Source organism: Phaseolus vulgaris, chromosome 6 (assembly GCF_000499845.2).
Source record: "Phaseolus vulgaris cultivar G19833 chromosome 6, P. vulgaris v2.0, whole genome shotgun sequence".
NCBI lineage: Eukaryota > Viridiplantae > Streptophyta > Magnoliopsida > Fabales > Fabaceae > Phaseolus > Phaseolus vulgaris.
In genome coordinates, this window is record NC_023754.2 from 25025657 (window position 1) to 25044815 (window position 19159).

The 19159-nt window shown below is 31.3% G+C and overlaps 4 protein-coding genes across 4 annotated transcripts; all 4 read right to left on the reverse strand.

Annotated features, from left to right (window-relative positions):
• Positions 1-84: 84 nt before the first annotated feature.
• Positions 85-2770, reverse strand: LOC137832181 (tropinone reductase-like 3). Its single transcript, XM_068640212.1, has 6 exons — positions 2377-2770; positions 1892-2008; positions 964-1098; positions 680-805; positions 493-594; positions 85-408 (listed from the first exon to the last, which is right to left on the reverse strand). Exons 1-6 carry the CDS (start codon positions 2512-2514, stop codon positions 259-261), a joined length of 768 nt encoding a protein of 255 aa, XP_068496313.1. The 5' UTR covers positions 2515-2770; the 3' UTR covers positions 85-258.
• A 1755-nt stretch (positions 2771-4525) lies between these two features.
• LOC137832182 (EH domain-containing protein 2-like) lies at positions 4526-9120 on the reverse strand. The gene is made up of 16 exons (XM_068640213.1): positions 8938-9120; positions 8706-8854; positions 8555-8612; positions 8388-8443; positions 8254-8293; positions 8102-8163; positions 7583-7696; positions 7314-7416; positions 7177-7226; positions 6873-7001; positions 6543-6794; positions 6374-6453; positions 5959-6085; positions 5688-5831; positions 5268-5607; positions 4526-4592 (listed from the first exon to the last, which is right to left on the reverse strand). The coding sequence occupies exons 1-15, from the start codon at positions 8993-8995 to the stop codon at positions 5422-5424; spliced, it is 1608 nt and encodes a 535-aa protein (XP_068496314.1). The 5' UTR covers positions 8996-9120; the 3' UTR covers positions 4526-4592; positions 5268-5421.
• A 2237-nt stretch (positions 9121-11357) lies between these two features.
• On the reverse strand, positions 11358-13316 carry LOC137833147 (RPM1-interacting protein 4-like). Its single transcript, XM_068641511.1, has 4 exons — positions 13177-13316; positions 12555-13034; positions 12234-12431; positions 11358-11620 (listed from the first exon to the last, which is right to left on the reverse strand). The coding sequence occupies exons 1-4, from the start codon at positions 13180-13182 to the stop codon at positions 11573-11575; spliced, it is 732 nt and encodes a 243-aa protein (XP_068497612.1). The 5' UTR covers positions 13183-13316; the 3' UTR covers positions 11358-11572.
• Positions 13317-14752: 1436 nt separating this feature from the next.
• On the reverse strand, positions 14753-18127 carry LOC137832183 (uncharacterized). Its single transcript, XM_068640214.1, has 4 exons — positions 17330-18127; positions 16101-16550; positions 15357-15666; positions 14753-15270 (listed from the first exon to the last, which is right to left on the reverse strand). The coding sequence occupies exons 1-4, from the start codon at positions 17726-17728 to the stop codon at positions 15137-15139; spliced, it is 1293 nt and encodes a 430-aa protein (XP_068496315.1). The 5' UTR covers positions 17729-18127; the 3' UTR covers positions 14753-15136.
• Positions 18128-19159: the final 1032 nt, after the last annotated feature.

The window sequence follows — 19159 nt, forward strand, 5'->3', positions numbered from 1 at the left end:
TTTGTTTTGTTTTAATGATTCCTATTTGATTTGAGGTAGAACTTCTCTTTAAGATTTTTATCTATAGTAGTGAAGAATGACTCCTGAAGAAAGTAATTAGTTGTGTATATTTTCAAGAGTCTAACTCCTTTGTGAATTGTCACTACATGCATTCTAATAGTCACCACTCTGATATTTTTTTGGTTTCAAAATCACTCACTTAAATTAATGTTCAGAAGTTTATAATTGATACTTTTAACAATTTTCAATAAGGTGGAACTACAACCTGGAAGGCATTCCCCCAGAAACCACGAGGTTTTCTCCTGTTATGTAAGAAGCATCATCAGACGCCAAAAACGCTGTTGCAGCAGCCATTTCTTCAGCTGTACCAAGCCTTCCAATCAATGTCGTCCTTTCAATTTCCTCCCTCTACAATACAACACCAAGGAAATCCATTCAAATTGCTAATTGATAGTTAAAACTAAAACTCTATTTGGGAGAATAGATACTCACTGTAGCATCATTAGAGGTATAAAGTGCAACAAAATGAGTTGGCACAATTCCAGGAACAACACAATTCACCCGAGTGTTGGGTGCCATTTCACTAGCCAGAGCCTACGCAACACAAGGAGCTAAATAAAGTTAAAAATACTTTTTGAGGTTTTGAAGGAAAGGGAACAAATGCAAGCCAAGTACTTACTTTGGTAAGTCCAAGAACTGCTGTTTTGGTCACTCCATACATAGCCATAGTAGGTGGTGGGTTATAAGCAGCAAGTGAGGAAATGAGTACAACAGAAGAACCCTTCTTCAAGTGAGGAGATGCATCCTGTATAAACCATGAAATGGATAACGCACTACACAATTTCAATTTCATCATATTCCATGGAGTTACATTAAGAGAATACACTTATACACGTAATATATTAGCATTTGTTCTTATCGTCTTTTGGCTTTGCCATGTTACTATGTTAGATTGTTAGTTACCTTGAGAAGAAGTATAGTGGATTTGACATTTATCTCCCACAGCTTGTCAAGGATCGATTCTTGTGTTTGCAAAATGGGATCTACAGAAGGATGTACGGCAGCATTCGACACAACAACATCTATCTTTCCATACTTCTGTTACCAAACCAGGGAAGTTGGTCATTTTATGTTAGATTTTTGCATTACCTAATCATGAGAAATATTTGTGTTTCTCTTGATAGTATTTTACAAATATTGATTGATCTCACTTCTTCAATGTTAATTAAAAAGTGATAAATTCAAAAAAAATTTACAAAGGCCCTGTGAAAATCTCACTACACCTGCAAACCAGAATGTTAACATCTCTTTAGAAAACTACAAACAGCATTAAACAATTTGCCAAGAATGACTTTAATAAGAGATCAAATAATCCGATGCTCTTGACCAGAGAAAACCCAGTTCAATTCCCAATTTAGCCACCAGATCAAGATGACAAGGACGTAATTAGGTTTAGGTTATGAGTGAATAAATTTCTGATATTATATATACACACACATATACATAGATAGTAATTAAAAAAAATTCTCAAGTTAAAATCAATTTTTGCATTTACCTTTTATAAAAATTCTTTCATGTAACTTTTCTATATTACTAATTTTAACCTATAAATTTTAACTCAGAAAAGCCACTTCATTTGTTTCACTTCCATGTTTATCAAGAAGTTTATCTAAGCATGCTTCAGACTACTAATAAAATATGATTCATCAGTCAGATAACAGTAACAAAAGTATTTCCTTAGCCGATTTCGATAAATGAACAAAAATAAGGAATGAACTTCTTACTATTGGAGGAGATGAAATCTACAGGAGACTTCAATTGAGCTTGGACAGGATATTTTCTAAACCAATAAAAATTTCATCGTGTATCTAAAGAAAGTATAAAGTCTCACCTGTAAAGTTTTATCGATCAAATTCTTCCTGTGTTGGGCATTTGAAACGTGACAAATAACAGGCAATACTTCGATTCCTTTAGCTCTCAGTTTGGCAGCAGCCTCATCAACATTTTGCTGCAATAACGAACAAATAAAACAGTAACAAATGTCCATTAAAAAACAGAATTCTTCCAATCCTATCATCACCGTTTTCCTGTCATTCTCCAAAGACAAAGTGAATCAGTTAAAGGAAAAAAATAACTCTTCATATCCAACCACTAAAACAGAGGACTTTCATATGGGTGCCATGAATAACTACCGCACAGAAACTACCTTGAACAGGTTAGATTAACTGGCGCGAACACTTTGATTTATTCAATGATTTTGAATTCGGGTATGGGACACATAAGAAAGTTAAATATTGAAAGAAAAGGTGCTGTCACAAACCAAAAAAGGGAAGAAAAGAGTGAAAAATGGGAAATTGAAAACACCAATTAATTAACCTGTTTCCGAGAAGAGATGACAACATATGCACCCTCCAAACCAAGCCTCTGGGCTATGCTAAAGCCGATTCCCAGGGTGGAAGCCGTCACAATGGCCACCTTACCTTCAAATCTCTTGCCAAGTTTGATCCTCTCCATTAAAACAGAAACAGAAACAACTGATAGAATGGTTGGTTTGTGAATGTCAAACTATAATTTTTCTTGGTGAATTGTGAGAAGGAAATTGAACTGTGTTCCTGCCTTTACAGTGGTATGACACAGACAAATGGGTTATGTCCATTCAATCCACAGTTCCTCCACCATTTTTGGTTCTTTATCAGTCATCAATTACCAGGCATATTGTACTGTAACCCATTAGTGTTCCATTTGCTACCAAGAAGGTGCATTTCCATCTAATAAAGCAAAGTGTTTCATTCAAGTTTGAAAATTTTAATAAAATGTTGGCTTAAATATATTAAATTATACTCGTATATACTTTTTTCCCCTAAAAAATATATCTTCACTTATTATTCCACTAAAATACTTTTTATAGCTTTATTATTTTATTCTTTTTAATATATCTAAGTTTTTTTTTTTCAATATTTCTGAAGATCGTTTCACATCCTTTCTTCTATCACATACTAAAGATAAAGATAAAAAGATGCAACTATTAAATAAGTTGACCCGATTTGTTTGAGTAAGTTTTTCTTTTTTTTCATCTATGGTTATTATTTTCTTGTTGGATGTATTGATGAGTATTTGTAGTTGCATGGAAGAGATCATAGAACAATTATTTTAGATTGAAACATATAAGAGAACTCATTTTAGATTGAAATATATTTGTTTTGATTGAAGTAGACAATTATACGTGTCTCTCAAGTTATGGATGATATTTTAAACAAGAACGAGATTGTTTTAATGTTTTTTATTCTAGTATTTTGGTCAAGTTACATCGAAAGAGATGTTATAATAATATTTTCTTCTTAGAGAGTTTAGTCCTAATGACATTCAATTAACACTTGGACGTTTTTAGTGAAAAGGAAATCTAAACAATTATCTCTTTAAAGTGATAATGTCTAAATGAGAGCATATTGTTCAAGTGGTCACCCATATTTATTAAATATTTCATTTCTTGATGAGAAAAAATATTGTACAAGTTAAATATTGAATTATAAAATTTAAGTATATGTTAATAGTAATGCTTATCATCTTTGATATGAGATGTGGTGTTTATGACTTAAGGATGAGAATTTACTAAAATTCATATGTGGATGATTTGTGAATAATTATAGATATGTGATTTAATGTTAAAATTTGTTGGAGATCCCACATCGACTAGAGATTAGGGCATTTCATGAGTTGGTTTTATGGAGTTGAGTTAGGCTTAAAGTCCGACTTCTTAATATGGTATCAGAGTCATTTCGAGTCTATCCTAGTTTAAGTGTCTGCGTCTTCAAAAATATCGCTTCAATCTAATAAAGACTCGCTTAGATTTTTCCATAATATTTTTATCCTATTCCAAAATAAAATTTATTACAAGAAATATAATCAAAGGATTTGTATTTTTTTTTATTCTTCCTCTTTAGCTTATGTTGTTATATAACGACGAGGACATAATTTTATTAATTCCAATCGACTAGGCATATTGTGTCGATTCTTTTAGTAATCTATTTAGAAATATCGATTGATCCCTTAATTAGACTCTTTTTATCACAACCAGTACATTTCAAAACAATAATTACTTATGAGGTTCAGACACTCTTCTTAAATGGCGTGTCCGTGTTGGACACACGTATTTGACATCGACACTTGTAGGACATGTATCGATGAAGTGTCTAATTCAAAAAATATTTGTTTAATTTCTGACAATTATAACACAATTCTAACACAATTTTAAAAATGAGAAATACATTAATTTTTTAAAAACTCAAATTTATACATATAAAAATAAGGAACAATCCTTTTGAACCAATAATGAAAACATTTGTATACTAAAAAAAAACTGAAATATAGTGCACATAAATTTTTATTATCAATTTATATAATTCATAATTATATAATATATAGATTTGTGTTCTCATATCATACAGTTTAGATATTATACGTATCTTCGTGTCCGTATCCATATAAAAATATTAGTTTATAAATAATAAATTACAATACACATAACTTTATAAATATATTGTTTTGCGCATTATAAAAAACAATTATACACAGGTGATGTTTAAAAATAATTCCTTCTTAACATGTATGCACACCTATTTTCTTGTATATTTATTAACAAATGCATATATTAAGCTATGTACATTTATGAATAAACTTGTATACACACCTATTTTCTTATATATTTATTAACAAATAGACATATTAACCTATGTACATTTATTAACAAACCTGTATACACAACTATTTTCTTATATATTTATTAACAAATATAGGTAAAGCTATCAATATTTAATTAACATAACAAATAAAAGTTTAATTACATATTAATTTTTTTGATATAATGTGCAACATCTTATATATGCATCTGTATTTTTTAATTTTTTATTGATCATGTATCCACATTTTATAAAAATATAAATATATATATATACATATATATATAATACATAAATTTATAATAAAATTAAAAAAAAAACAATTCAAATTAATATTTAAAAAATATGAATTCACATAAAGTATTAATTATTTATTTGAATTTTAATATTAAACAACTATATATATATAAATAGAATACAAATGTAAGAACGTTATGTAGTTATGTATTTCTATTAGTAAAATATAGTAGGAATATCCATACTAAACATTTTTTTAGTATAATTTCATTGATGAAATGTTTCAATAACATACCTAATAAAAAAAGTTATTAATCCCACACTGAACATTTTAGTAATATATTCCTTTGATACATTTTTGTAACATTTTAAAGAAAATGATTTCCACTGATCACAAACACATTGCTGCCCTTCATACAGGGCACCATCCAATTGCTAAGTGAATGAACCGTCCACTATCCACTAATAGTGAACATCAAACATACATGACAAAGTAACATTTACTATTTTAATCATAAGGATTTCTGAATTTCTTTAAAAGCTCTGGTATTTCATATCCAAGCATGTCATCCACGGCTTGAATCATTTTGGGCTTTAATTTTTCAAATTTGTCGATGCTATAACTATTCAATACTTCTCTGAAGTGTTCAACATTGGGAAAATCACCAGCAGGTAGATGAAACTCTCTTTGAACCTGTTTTGCAAAAAACATTGAACTGTAAGTACGGAAAATTAAACACCCACCAAAGTTAGAGGAATTGATGGATGAAAGACCTTTGCAAATTCTTCCTCAAGATTGTCAGTAAGTCTCTGTTGAGCCTTGGCTTTGCCCATTATTGCAGGCATCTCCTTCTTAAGGTGGCTAATTATATACGCATGGATTTTAGCAGATCTAGCACGTTTCACAAATTCATTGATCTGCACCATTTTAAACATAACAAGTTTTGAAACACGAAATCAATATATATTGGAATTGACATGACGTAAAATTAAACTAAATTTTCATCCCTTAGTCAGACAAATAATATGAAATTAACGAACATACCCGGCGATCACATGCCTTCTTTGGAATATCTATCAAATCTGCCAGCAGATTATTTTGTTCCTTCTCAAACAGATCCTGTCCTAGTGGACTAACGAAGCCTTCATCTATAGGCTTATCATTAAATGAGCTGTGAAGACAAGAAGGGTGTACCACATTTACAACTAAAGAACATCGAATTAAACGGAAAAGCTAACTAATAGATGACCAATATAAAGTGATAAAATGTGAATATCACCAAAAAGATACTATGCATTACAATTCTTATTTAGACAAAAAATTAGAAATATTCACAATGTCATCATTGTTTTTTGAATTCTAAAAACCACTGCAAAAGAGTAAATTTGAAAGAATTGTTAAATACTAGAAAACGAAAGACAGTGAAATGTTATACATTTTTGAAAGATAACAAACCTACCCAATGTATACACGTGAAACTTCGGGAGTATTTAGAACTTTCCCCAGTGACCACATCAATGCTCCATAAACTCTCATAAGCTACAATATTGCGATTACTCACGTAAGTACACTAAGTAAGATAATAAATATAATAAACCAGATAACATTGCTGATATTTATTGTCTTACTTGTTGAGTGTCAACTTGATCTGCCTTATTCAAAACCACTCGTATCTTGTCATCATTACCACGTAAAGACGTGATCACGCGTTTAAACTCATCACTGATGTCTAGTTTATGAGGATCAAACAGGAGAAGAATGAGATCACATTTTGCAGCAAACCAAGACACAACACCAGTGAAATCATAGCTTCGTTGAGTCCTCTGTTTCTCTCCAGATAGGACTCCAGGAGTGTCCACAAGTGTTATTTCATCTAACAGCTGAAAGAAAAATTTGCTTCATGTTCAAGCACAAAAAATGACAAAGTCATTGGACTCGGAAATATTAATAAGACTCACAGGATGTGGCATTTGAGAACATTGGAACTTTGATAAAAAAGAACCTCCAAATGTTGTCAAGCCGCTGAAAGGCATGTCAGCATCAACAGCAATGGTATTTCCAGGAATACTCCTCTCATCAGATCCAGACTATAAAGTTTTGAAACAAGCACCATGAGCACGATCAGGAGAGAATTTATGGAAACAAAATTTGGCAACAATAACATAGTGATTTCGATTTCTTTTCACATATATTTTTCTGTTTGGACTTTATTGATTTCGAGAGGCAATACAGTACAAGAACATAAAAGGAAACTTCTCTTACCATTACAACAACAAATCTATCAGTGGTAGGCTCTGGTCCAACATGTGCTCCTGTACAAATAGTTAGGATCGAGAATCAATAAATCATCAATTTTATAAATCAACCAATACATTGTCTGGAACCGGAACTTAACCTACCCGGATAATCACATCTTAACAAATGTTTTATAAATGTAGTTTTTCCTGTGGAATATTGACCGAGAAGCATAACCATGGGTTTGGCATCAAAATCAGTGTTGGTCTGAAATGGAAAATCAAGATATTCCTGAAGTTAATATCGCCATATTTATGTGGTATAAGACATCAAAGTGGAGAAAATACCATGCGTCCACAAACACAGTTGACAAAAAATTTGTGCCTTTTATTTATACATTAGATGCAAACACTACTGAGTAGTTCTTACTTACCAACAATGGAGATACAAAATCATTATATCGGTAAGCAACTTCCAACGGCTTTAGTCTCTCGATATATAATCTCTTCAAGCCATCAATGATTGATGTAACTGAATTGAGAGGTAACTAAAAAATACAAACTATTAAAATTACAAAATTATAAAATATCTAGCAACAAATAACATAAAGATAGAGTACATGCAGCAACCAGCAACGTGAGAAGAAACAATCACAAAAACTAAATCTACTTGCATCATAAAACTAATTGTGTGAAGATTATACTATATAACTCGCAACCTAGTCGTTTGATAGTTGGTGTTGGTGTTGGTGTGAGAGGTATTATTAAGTAGTGGGAATATCTGACTCTCAATCACAGAAGAATAGATAAAAGGAAATGGTTAATTCATCTCTAAAATAATGAATACCCAGCACCAACAACTAATTGAACAAAATGGAATTTTTTGGGAAGAAGCCTGTAACATTGAAACCTAGGACAAACTTCTAGATCTGAAAATAAACAACAGAACTCACTTTCTTTGAAGATTTTGAACCAAACCACCAATTAGTTGGCAACACTTGAGGCTGAGCAATCCCTACACAATACAATACAGGTAAAACAATCCAATCAAATCAATGAAATAATACAACCATATAACTAACTAAAAAAGAGTTATATATCTAACCGTTTACATCGGACAGGGTAGTAATTGTTAAATTCTTTTGCTGGGAAAAAATCAATAAAAAAATAAATCAATTGAAAAATTAGCTAGATCTACACATAAATAAAACATAAAATGAGATGAAAATATCAACTTACTGCTAATAAAGCATCGAGTCCTTCTAGTACAGGAGGTTTAATATTTTCCTTATCAACTGTAACCAATAAAAATAGAAAAATTAGAGCGATGAACTTAAATATATAATCATATTCTAAACCACCATAATTTGTGATGGAGGAGGAAGATTTTGAAAGTACACACTTACCTTGAGTTTTGAGGATGTCTGAGTTAAGTTCTTGCCCTGCTTGCGCCAGCGAAACCAACTGTTTTCTTACAAGGAAGAAATTTGAATTCAAAAGCCAGAAACCAAAACGGACAACAAATGAAAGGAAACGATAGCTAAAAGTACTACCTACCTGCATTGCAGTAACGAACTCCGGGAAACCCAAAAACCCCTGTCGTTTGACGTCGGCGAGAGTCCAAAGCTGTTTGAGTTGCGAGCGCGACAAGTTGGAGAGAGCGAAGAACTTAGTAGCCTCGTTCCCAGAGATTCGTCCATCACCGTCTGCCACATTCCAAGGCCGAACACCAAATCAAACTAATGGTTGCAATATGAAATTGTGGAGTGAGGAAAAGTGTTGAACAAACCTGAATCAGCCAAATTGAACCATTCCTGATACTCTTTGGAACGCGACCCGGTCTTCATCTTCGGAAATCGATGGGAACTACCTCTCGATTGATTTCGGCTTAGGAATTCAAATTTCAGAGAGGGCTCTTATCAGTTTCAAATATCGGCTCGCGTGCCTGATTTTAAAAATGACGATGGATTTTGATACAGTGATCACTTTCGGTGTGATTTAATTTTGATTAGGGGTGGGACCCACGAGATTGATGAAGTTTAATGTGAGACCGTGTGATTGTCTATCCACAGGACGACTGCGTGGACAGGTATGCAGTGGATACACCTTTGTTGTTTGTGAAACGGTGTGATTGTCTATCCACAGGATAACTGCGTGGACGGGTATGCAGTGGATACACCTTTGCAATTTCAAACTTTTGAATTTGGGCGCTATTTTGACCTGGCCGTTTCGGTCCACATGTAACACCCTCGCAGGTAAATGATTCGTTTCTTTTCACCTTTTGTATTAATGATATCATGCATTAATGATATTCATTAATGATAAGTATTATTAGCAAAAAATTTAATTAATAAAGTGTTGGATTTGATATAAGTTATTGGTAGTATTATGAATAAGTAGAAGGAGAAGTATAACATCCATATCCACTTTCATTCCATCTATATTTTGTGTAAGGTTTATCCTTGAAATATACAATTTGATTAGCTTTTTAACTTTGTCCCTGAATGAATGACATTATAAATAAAAAATGTAACACAAGTTTATATTGAATTAGTTTAAAAATACAATTTTTACTAAAGACATAATTGATTGAAAAGTATTTTTAGAACTTCATTATTCCATGAATAATGAGTAATGTGCATTATTGTTTTGTACGTTTTTTTTATTTTACATATTTGTGTAAATGAAATTGTGTAAGTTAACAAAATTTGTTAACATAGATTAAAATGTAAAATAATAATAACAACATTTGTTAACATAAATTAAAATGTAAAATAATAATAACAACATTTGTTAACATAAGTCAAAATGTAAAATAGTATTTTCTTATATTTGTATAGCGAAAAATATCAACTCCTATATTTCATAAATATTTCTTCCCAAAAATAAAATAAAGTCTTTCATAAATTTTCATTCTTAAATATAATTTATATACATTCATCATAAAATATAATCAAGGATAATTTAAAAATTTATTATATAACATAATTATTTTTTATATTTTTTTTTTCAGATCAATCACATCTACTCCAAGTTATTTCATTTATTTTTTACTCACTTTCTATTTGTATTGTGAATTCAAATAACTTCACTTTCTTCCCATTCAAATAATTTTACTTTTCATTTTCACTTTCACCCTCAATCTAAATACACCCTTAAAAATAATAGGAAATAATTTATTTTAAGTATATATTTAGATGGAATCAAATAATAAAGAAATATATATATATATATATACTATTTTAATAGTTAAGAAAAAAAACAAAGAAAACTTTTATTAAAAAAATTGTTCTATTCCCTTTATCTTATTTTATATTTAGAATTGAAATAAATATAATATTATATATATAAGATACATTATTTAATAATTTTATTTGAATATATTAAAAAAATAATCTTATTTTTTAGTAAATTTTGGACATGCTTAACCGTATATATATAAAGATCTGTCAATATTCATATTTGTTTTGTGATGTATCCAGAGAAAGTCAACTAGATTATTTCAAAAATCAGAATATCCGTAGTTTTAGAAGTGTGTTGTTAAAAGTTTTCTTAAAAAAGTATATACCACCCTTTATATTTTTATAATAAGGGTAGAACATCTTAAAATTTAATAGGCTTCACCGTTATATAAATATATTATCACAATATATCTTAACTTGTGAATCACTAATTGATAAGGTGGATTAAAAATGTGTTGTTAAAAGTTTTGTTAAAAGCACGTCTTATATTTTTGTAATAAGGGTAAAATATACTTAAAATTTAATAGGCTTCATCGTTGAATAAATATATTGTCACAATATATTTTAACTTTGAATCACTAATTGATAAAGTGGACGAAGGAATGTACATGAATTGGTAAATAACACTACACTGAAATATTTAAACAAACTTATCAAAAGGTGAATGGAATGTTTAAGATTAAACATTTAAGAAAGTCTAACAACAACATTAAATTATTGATAATAAATACATAATACACTTGATTGTATATGATATGTGTATTGATTGTATGTATTGAGAATAAAACAAAATATTCAATAACTTGGAATAATAGAGTAATCATGATAAATTGTGAAACATTTTTGAAGCAGTAATGTCTTTACTCAATTAGAAGAAAGAGCGAATTAAATCACTATAATAAAATTGATGTAAAAAGTTAAAAAATTTAAATAGTATTATAATTAGTATTTCATGGAAAATTCCCCATTTGTCTTAAAATGTCACACTCACAAATTGTTTTTCCTTCACTTAATTAATATGTGCGCCTTAATACATTATAATAGAATGACCAAAAGCTGGCATAAATCAAACTGAAACAATTTGAAGAGTATACGGTAAAATCCCCAATAAATCGAACAATTTAATGGGGGCAAACAAAGTAAATGACACAAGTGAGACCTACTCTGAGTTTCAATTTCACACTAGATTCTGCTTTCATTTGTTTTGACTTGCAAACCACAGCAACAGTACTGCATCAAATTATGAAAATATTCACGACATTAGCACTACCGATAAATTAAATTAGTAACAAGAAAATTACATTAAATAAACTTTGTTTTACTAATTATATGTTATATATAATTTATGAATTCCTCATCTAACTTTGTAGTTTTTAATAAATTTTAAATAATTAAAAAGTGTGTTAAAAATATATTAAATATAGTGTTAGCTCGGCTGATAAAATAAAGTAATGGAACCTAAAAATTTGTAAAAAAGAAAAGAAATGACATTAAATTCAATGGAACCTAAAAAAAACTTAAGTCCACTTGCCTTAAAAACAGTACAAAATTTTACAATATAAAAGTAAGAGACAATTGTAAAATTAAGTTAAACCTTAAATTCATATTTTAAGAAGGTAGGATTAATTTGACAATTATACTGTTACTTTTCAGAATTTGACTGGGAATGGTATATGTATTTTTGTATAATCCTAGGTATTAAACTGATTTTCATTTCCTTTATTTTGTTCTCTGCTCCCACATCTTGTTTCTTAATCAGTATAGTTTGAGAGTAGAAGAAAAATGATGAGGAAAAAAAGTTAGGAGAATACAACATATATGAAGTGATATTATATAGCATCACCTTAGACAACCAGGAGAAAGATCCTGCATATTGATTCTCAATATTTGATTTGTGAAGTGGTGGAGTGTTGGTGATGTTGGTGGACTTGATTTGCCTCTCTTCTTTTATTTTGGTGAATATTGCAGTATAACCCTCTCCTGAATTGGGATTTGTAACATCCCAAGTACCAAATTTGGGTATTGCAGGTGCTCTATGGTTCTGCCCCCATCTCAATCAATAAATTAAAAAGTTAAAAAATAACTTTATATTTGGTTCTTTTATCTTCAAATAGTTAAAAAACCTAAAACATTTTATATTTTGAAGATGATTTGAGGATATTACCGGTTGGTCATTAAAGGAAGAGTTTCTACTCTTGTTTGTATTATGACTCGAGGAAGAGAAGCTCTTAATGCTGCTTCCTCCTTTGGATATGTTCCGCTTGTGATCTGATTGGGGTTTTCTGTGGTTCACAGAGTGATCAACATGGCTCTGTTCACTCACAAACTCTGCTGTGAAGCCACCATCACTTCCCCTGCTCCTGCCACGCATGTGCCGTTGAGTGTTGTTCCCAAACCTTCCATTTTCCAATGAATTTCTGTTGTGGGAATACCCATGAGAACCCATCACTTCATCAGCATCAACCATATTTTCACCAACTCTCATGCACTTGTTCTTGAAGGCCTCAGGGTTTTCCATTGGGTCATTAGGATTCATCATCTTCCCACCCTTTTCTCTGCGTGCGCGTGCATGCTCGAAGTATGCAGTGTATGGAACGTTGTCACTGTCCCAGTTGCCAAACTTGGGAACGTGATGAGAATGTTGCTGCCATCATCAACCATTGGCAAAACATTCGTAAACATGTACATATAATTTGGTTTCCAAACAAATGAGTAGCTCAGGATCAAAGATTTTACCATGCTCATTTTGCCAAGAAAGCATAAGTTTAAGAAAAGAGAAAACTTACAGGCATTATTTAATTAGAAGAGTGATCTTATGGTGTAGAATCCAGGGCCAAAGATCTTTGACCTCTCTCTGTGTGTGGCTCTGAGATAGGATGTTGGCTCAACAATAGAACTAGATACATTGTTTGAGAGTTTCTGGAAGGACTAAAACCCTTTATAGTCACCGAGGAATGGTTATTAAAATCAGTAACTTAGCAGCAACATGCAGAACGAAAAAGTTTGACCTCCAAAATCAGGGGCCACGCCCCAGAAAATAATTCGGTAGTTACAAAGCTTCTTTAAATATGTTATATATATATATGAGTCGCTTTCTAGTTTAGCATTATAAAAGACAGGAAATGACCTCGTAGTTGGCTTGGCTTAGGTTTTGTTCTGCTCTCGATAGCATTGTTCTCCTTGTCATAATCTCATTTACGCGTATCAGAAATTCTTTCTAGTGGCATGAAGAAATAATTTTTTTAAAAGTATGTATGTATTAAATTCCAACCCATGTTTTTTTATAATGGTAGTTGCTCTCAAGTCTTACGTATCTTTTTAAACTATATTAATGATAAAAATGATGAAAAGTAAAGCAATTGGACAAAGAATGAAAATGAAGTGTAGAAGTTACCATATGTGAGAGAATAAGAACTTTTTTCTATAACAGAAGAGAAACATAAAGGATTCACATACATATGTTCTAAAATAAAACAATGGCATGGATAAAGGGATAATTTGATTTCCCACCTTTAACTTCGATTTGTTCTTTCTTTCTTCATTTGTTATAAAGTAAAACAAGTTTTGTAACTAGCTTTTAGATTATTTCTTTTAATCTAGCTTTTAGCCGATTTGTTTATACTTCATCTTTCCTGTATTTATAGAGATTGTTTAGATTTAGGTTTTACGTGTGTTAAAAGGAGTATTTAATACTGTTAAGGAGAAATTAGTTTAATTTAAAACACGTAATAAGTTTTAATTTCTCGCGTATCTATGAATAATTAATCCTACTCTTCTCCTCTTATGTCTAAATAATTAATAGCAAATTAATAGAATAAAAAAGATAAGGGGTGTTGTTATTGAGAAATTAATTCAATTTCTCTGCTTTTTTTTTTCTCACATAACCTATTCATGGATTACATGTTTATACCAGACTGAGTATAATAATTGAACTTCACGATTACAAGCTAGCATACAACAACATATGTTGTTGACTGTTGCCAAAGAGATGCGTGATACAATGGTTAAGGCTGACAGTGGTGAGAACATGTGATGTTTTGTTCATGACGCTGAAAGTATGAGTCAAACCAGTTTTGTCCAATGGTGGCCAATGAGAGCCCCAACGGAACAAATGGTGCGCGTATAATCATGAATTGAGAATGATCCTTTCCAGATGGTGCGCGTATCGGTTTCTGATGAGATGGCCAGCTAAAGAAAAATGATAAAATAAGCTTAAAAGGGTAAGGATCCAGATTCACATAGGTAGTATCACAGTCCACTCTTTGCGATTGAAAAAAATTGTAACTATGCTAATAGGCTTTTGCTCAAGTGGAAAGGAGCTAATACATTTAATAAATTTTAGTTATTAATGAATAAAAATAATTGATTAAACTTTAATAAATTTATACAAAAAAACTTTGTAAGTGTACATATGTTTTATCACACTATTAATAACTATTTTGTTTTTATCTATATGCTGAATGAACACTTACATATATGTTTCAGCCATATATATATCACCACCAAAAGCTTGTTTCTGTCTCTGCAATTCGAAGTGCTGTACCTGTGTCATCCGATACAAGAATTTGCTCCCATTGTACTGTAGTAGAACATACAGTCACATTCACAATAGTCTCAGCAATATGTGGTGTAAACGTGTGTCGTTTACATTTCACAGATCATAAAGTTCCAAATGAACGGGTGGAAAATCCAAAATATACAACAAGCAAGATAAGAGGATCACATCACATCAGTTACAATCTGTCCCTAAACACCAATTGTCTTGTTAAGTAGCCAAAGGCAAAGAGCCAATTGAATTCCAAAAATGGAATGGAGCCAGGTTCTGTCAAGCATGAATCCAAAGACTGTGATTCCTGCTCTATTGTTCTCCAAGTATGTCACTGCATCGAAAGCTAGATAACTCAGGACAAAACACAGAACTAATACTTTTGACAAGAAAAGTACCACTAAGAAATTCCCCATTTACCTAGAGCCTGCCTCTTGTGGAATGAGATTGTTTGGGTGTAAATTGGTATCAATTTGGCGTTATCCAACTCATCCTCCCCATCTCCTTCCTCATCATCCGATGATACCCAACTAATATTAGCAGCAATAGCTTGGGCTGAAATTGCATGCGCAGATGTTGGTGTCTCTCCTTCAATGTTGTCAAATGAATTTATGGTAGCACATATATGCCACTTAGCTGCAAGGCCCGTAACGGAGTGTGCTTTATGTGTGATCTTGGTTGCACCTCGCAAGAGTAAGAAAAGTCCACTCACCAGGGTGATGGACACTAACTGCAACATTGAACTCAACCTATTACATTCTATTTGCACTATTTAGTGCTTGAAACATGTCAAACATTTGAACAAAAGCATAGTGGAATTCTCAATTAAGGACCCTTAAGAAGAAAATTAAAGACATTGATTAACTTTGAGTATAATTGTTATATAAGTACAAATTTTTACACAATTAACTAAACAGAAATCATCCTTAGTATGGTAATTTTTATTTTATAAAAGTCAAACAAAATTACTATTACTGTGTGAAGTTGGATAATAATATAAAAAACCTTTACATTATCAGTATTAAGATCTAACTTTATAAACCCACGTTTTTCCTTATTTTAATCAGCTTTGCATGGAAGCTTGTTATGATATAATGTTGTTTGAATAAGTACATGATTAATCTGTTTACCAAAGAAGTCATAAATGGAGTGAAGAAGCTTTACCGCAAGCTCTCCAGCCTTCATGATATCAACATCAGCATGGGGTTTTGTAGCCATAAGCAGAAAAATGAGTTGGCTTGCTGTCACCAAAAGCAGAGAAGATAAAATGAAACCTCGGAAACGATGGCTTATGATCCTAAGATTCCTTCTCATTCTAAGGTGCTCAAGCATGATTGACCCCACCTCAGTTTCCCGATGAAAAACTCTAGCAAACTCATCTAGTCTGAGTATTTGTAAGTAGCAGATAAGTCGAAAGAGAACACACACCAGGAAGAAAAGGGAGGTTCTATAAATCCAGGAACATAGCTCAAATGTGCACAGAATGATGCTGCTCACGTACATATTACCGTAATGTGGTATTTGTGATACTCCTGAGACGTACCACCATATCTTGTAGCCACATTCTGCTATGAAACAGGGAAGCCCCCACCTAAAGATGAGCTTCATGGTTCCCTGCATAATGAGACCAAGTTATCATGAATGTTGAATAATGCGAGTTAAATTTATCCTCCAACAGTCATCTTCTCAGCTGATGTTCGTTGACGAGTGAATGTTCTTTAACACACAGATTATTCAAGCCTGACCAAATATTTATCACATAAGACTTATAATGTAATTGCCAAAACAACATGATTGTGTTCCCTTCTTTGATTGCATATCGTACAATTCTGAAACTGGTATTTGCATGCCAAATTCTCAGAGGATACGCTGATTAATTATTCCAAATAAAAGAGGGTTGGACTGTACTAAAAATAAAAGTATAGTATTAATGAAAACATGATAAAAATAGAGAGAGAAAATTGAGTTAGAATCAAGCTCAATTTTTTGGATGGTATCCAACTTGCAATTGGAAACATGTTTTTCTTTGCACTAACTACTATATTTTTTATGGAAATAATTTTGTTCAATTCAGATTTTACATGACTAAAATGTTGTCAAAGCTCTTTCTTTCTCAGTACTTAATCCTATATACATATATCCTTAAGTTGAAATTTGATAGTATTGTTTAAGCTTAAAAAACTCATATCACTGAATCATGTATAGTAGTCAATGCTAACAAAAAACATGTTTCATAGTAGTGATCTTCTTTACTCTCTTTTTTGCACTCTGGACATAAGCGTTGAAATTCGGTGAGTCAAACAAAAAATTGAACGAGACATACTTCACAATTGTTTATAGAACGCATACCAAATAAAACGGGAAAAAGAAAAAAGAGGAAAGAGAACACAGACCTGCATCTGTTCAGAGTACCCTCGTTGAATTTTGAGGCTTTCATCACCTAATTTATCAAGGAAGAGAAACTTGCTGAAGCCATACTTACGATCCCACGAAGAAATACTGATGAAAGAGAGGGCTGCAAAGACGGAGAGAGAAATCTGCACTGGTATGTGGTACGGTCGACTATGATCTTGGTCGCAGGTGGGGCAATCAAGTAGAAAGTGTGAAAGTATGGGAACAACAAAGGCCAAGGTGAAGAACACGGACCAAGAGAAACCAGCTTTCCACACGTTGGAGTGATCCACGTAAACCCATCTCATGTATGATCTGAAGTTCTTCAATTCTGCTGTTCTATCAAGTGCTAGATGCTCATCTTTGTTGTTTGCCAGGAAAATCCCTCTTTCATCTTCCATGGCCTTGGAATTGAATTCTAGGCATGCACTAGAATCAGATAAAAGGACATGGAACTAGAAGATCCAAGAGGGTCTGAATGTGATTCTGTTGACAATTGGAATCTATAGTACTGAAAGGGAGCTTAATTTGGATGCGAATGGTGTCGCTTTCTCAGCACTCTTTGCTTGTCTTTGAATGTTTAAGCTGCAACAACACAATAATGCAATGCCTTATATCCCTCCTTTGAATATTTCATATTAGTTAAGGGTTTACGATGGACCCTTTCAGAAGAATTTTATAGCTGTATGGTCACTATGATTATGATGTCAGTGTTACCAATCCCATTAGTTTAACCATTATAGTTGTCATCATGTTTTAATAGATCTACGAGAGAGAGAAAAACCATAATTCGGCATCGTTCTTGAATTCTGATTAAGAAATGTTATATTCAACTCAAATGGACTCCCTGTGGGTTTGCGAACTCGCAAGCAATGTGGGACATGTCTCAACCGTTTCCGCGCGTTTCTTTCAGAAAATCAATTAGCAACACTTTTATTTTTTTCATTGCGCTTTTCAATCAAACAAAACTTTCTTTTCAATGCAAATATTTAATTTAGCTGGAAAATTTAGACACATTCTCAATATTTCTTTCAAAACCAATTTTACCCAACTCAAAACCAAACCACAACTAGAATCTGAAATGTTTTATCAAAATTTATTATAAGTTAATAATGTGGTTGATCAATAATTTTAAGAGGTAAATAACTTTTGCAGAAAGAATTTCAAATGTTTTATCACAAAATATATTTTTTATAAGAAATTTAAAAATAATTGAAATTCTATAACTTTATAAGAACAATTAAATTATTTAAAATTTAATCTTTTAACTAAAGAATTTGAAAATTAGTTTATTCTCAAATTTATGTATTTTCTTTTTGCATAGATTGATTTTAGTAGAGTATCATCGTTTTGAATAACACTACGATATTGTTGGTTTGGTCGAAGTTTTAGTATCACAATTTTAATATTTTTTTTTATAAATGTCAACGAAAATTTCTTCCAGACTAAAACCAATTAAGTTTATTTTTTTTTATAGTTATCATTAGATTTATTGTTGATATTAATCAGTGTTTTATTTATTAATATTAACAATGTTGGGTTTGTTCAAATAATGTGAAATATATTTTTAGTTTATTTTAACTTAGGTTATTTTTAATTGGTGTTGGTAAAAAAAATCCAACCAGTATCAATTAAATTTCTATTATAGACAACATAGATAAAGATTATTTCTCATGTTTGTTTAAAAAATTCTCATCAAAATATGGAGAACTATTTTTATGTCAACTATGATATTTTTTATTGATTAATTGGGTTAATTTTGTCATTACATTATTATGATTTTTTTTATACTTTTGTAATCATTATTATTTCTCATTAAATATTAATTATGG

What these genes read in the sequence shown, in the direction of transcription:
- LOC137833147 (XM_068641511.1), bottom strand. An exon ending in CTTCCTTTAATGACCAACCG is followed by an intron (nt 12,432 to 12,554) that starts GTAATATCCTCA and finishes AGATGGGGGCAG; the next exon opens with AACCATAGAGCACCTGCAAT. An exon ending in CTTTCTCCTGGTTGTCTAAG is followed by an intron (nt 11,621 to 12,233) that starts GTGATGCTATAT and finishes AATTTGATGCAG; the next exon opens with TACTGTTGCTGTGGTTTGCA.
- LOC137832181 (XM_068640212.1), bottom strand. Translation starts at nt 2,514, where the DNA reads ATGGAGAGGATCAAACTTGGCAAGAGATTTGAAGGTAAGGTGGCCATT. An exon ending in TGATCGATAAAACTTTACAG is followed by an intron (nt 1,099 to 1,891) that starts GTGAGACTTTAT and finishes GTTTGGTAACAG; the next exon opens with AAGTATGGAAAGATAGATGT. An exon ending in ATACCTCTAATGATGCTACA is followed by an intron (nt 409 to 492) that starts GTGAGTATCTAT and finishes GTTGTATTGTAG; the next exon opens with AGGGAGGAAATTGAAAGGAC.
- LOC137832183 (XM_068640214.1), bottom strand. Translation starts at nt 17,728, where the DNA reads ATGGAAGATGAAAGAGGGATTTTCCTGGCAAACAACAAAGATGAGCAT. An exon ending in GGTACTCTGAACAGATGCAG is followed by an intron (nt 16,551 to 17,329) that starts GTCTGTGTTCTC and finishes CTCATTATGCAG; the next exon opens with GGAACCATGAAGCTCATCTT. An exon ending in CCACAAGAGGCAGGCTCTAG is followed by an intron (nt 15,271 to 15,356) that starts GTAAATGGGGAA and finishes CTTTCGATGCAG; the next exon opens with TGACATACTTGGAGAACAAT.
- LOC137832182 (XM_068640213.1), bottom strand. Translation starts at nt 8,995, where the DNA reads ATGAAGACCGGGTCGCGTTCCAAAGAGTATCAGGAATGGTTCAATTTG. An exon ending in GTTCAATTTGGCTGATTCAG is followed by an intron (nt 8,855 to 8,937) that starts GTTTGTTCAACA and finishes GGAATGTGGCAG; the next exon opens with ACGGTGATGGACGAATCTCT. An exon ending in ATAGATTTGTTGTTGTAATG is followed by an intron (nt 7,002 to 7,176) that starts GTAAGAGAAGTT and finishes AAAACTTTATAG; the next exon opens with TCTGGATCTGATGAGAGGAG.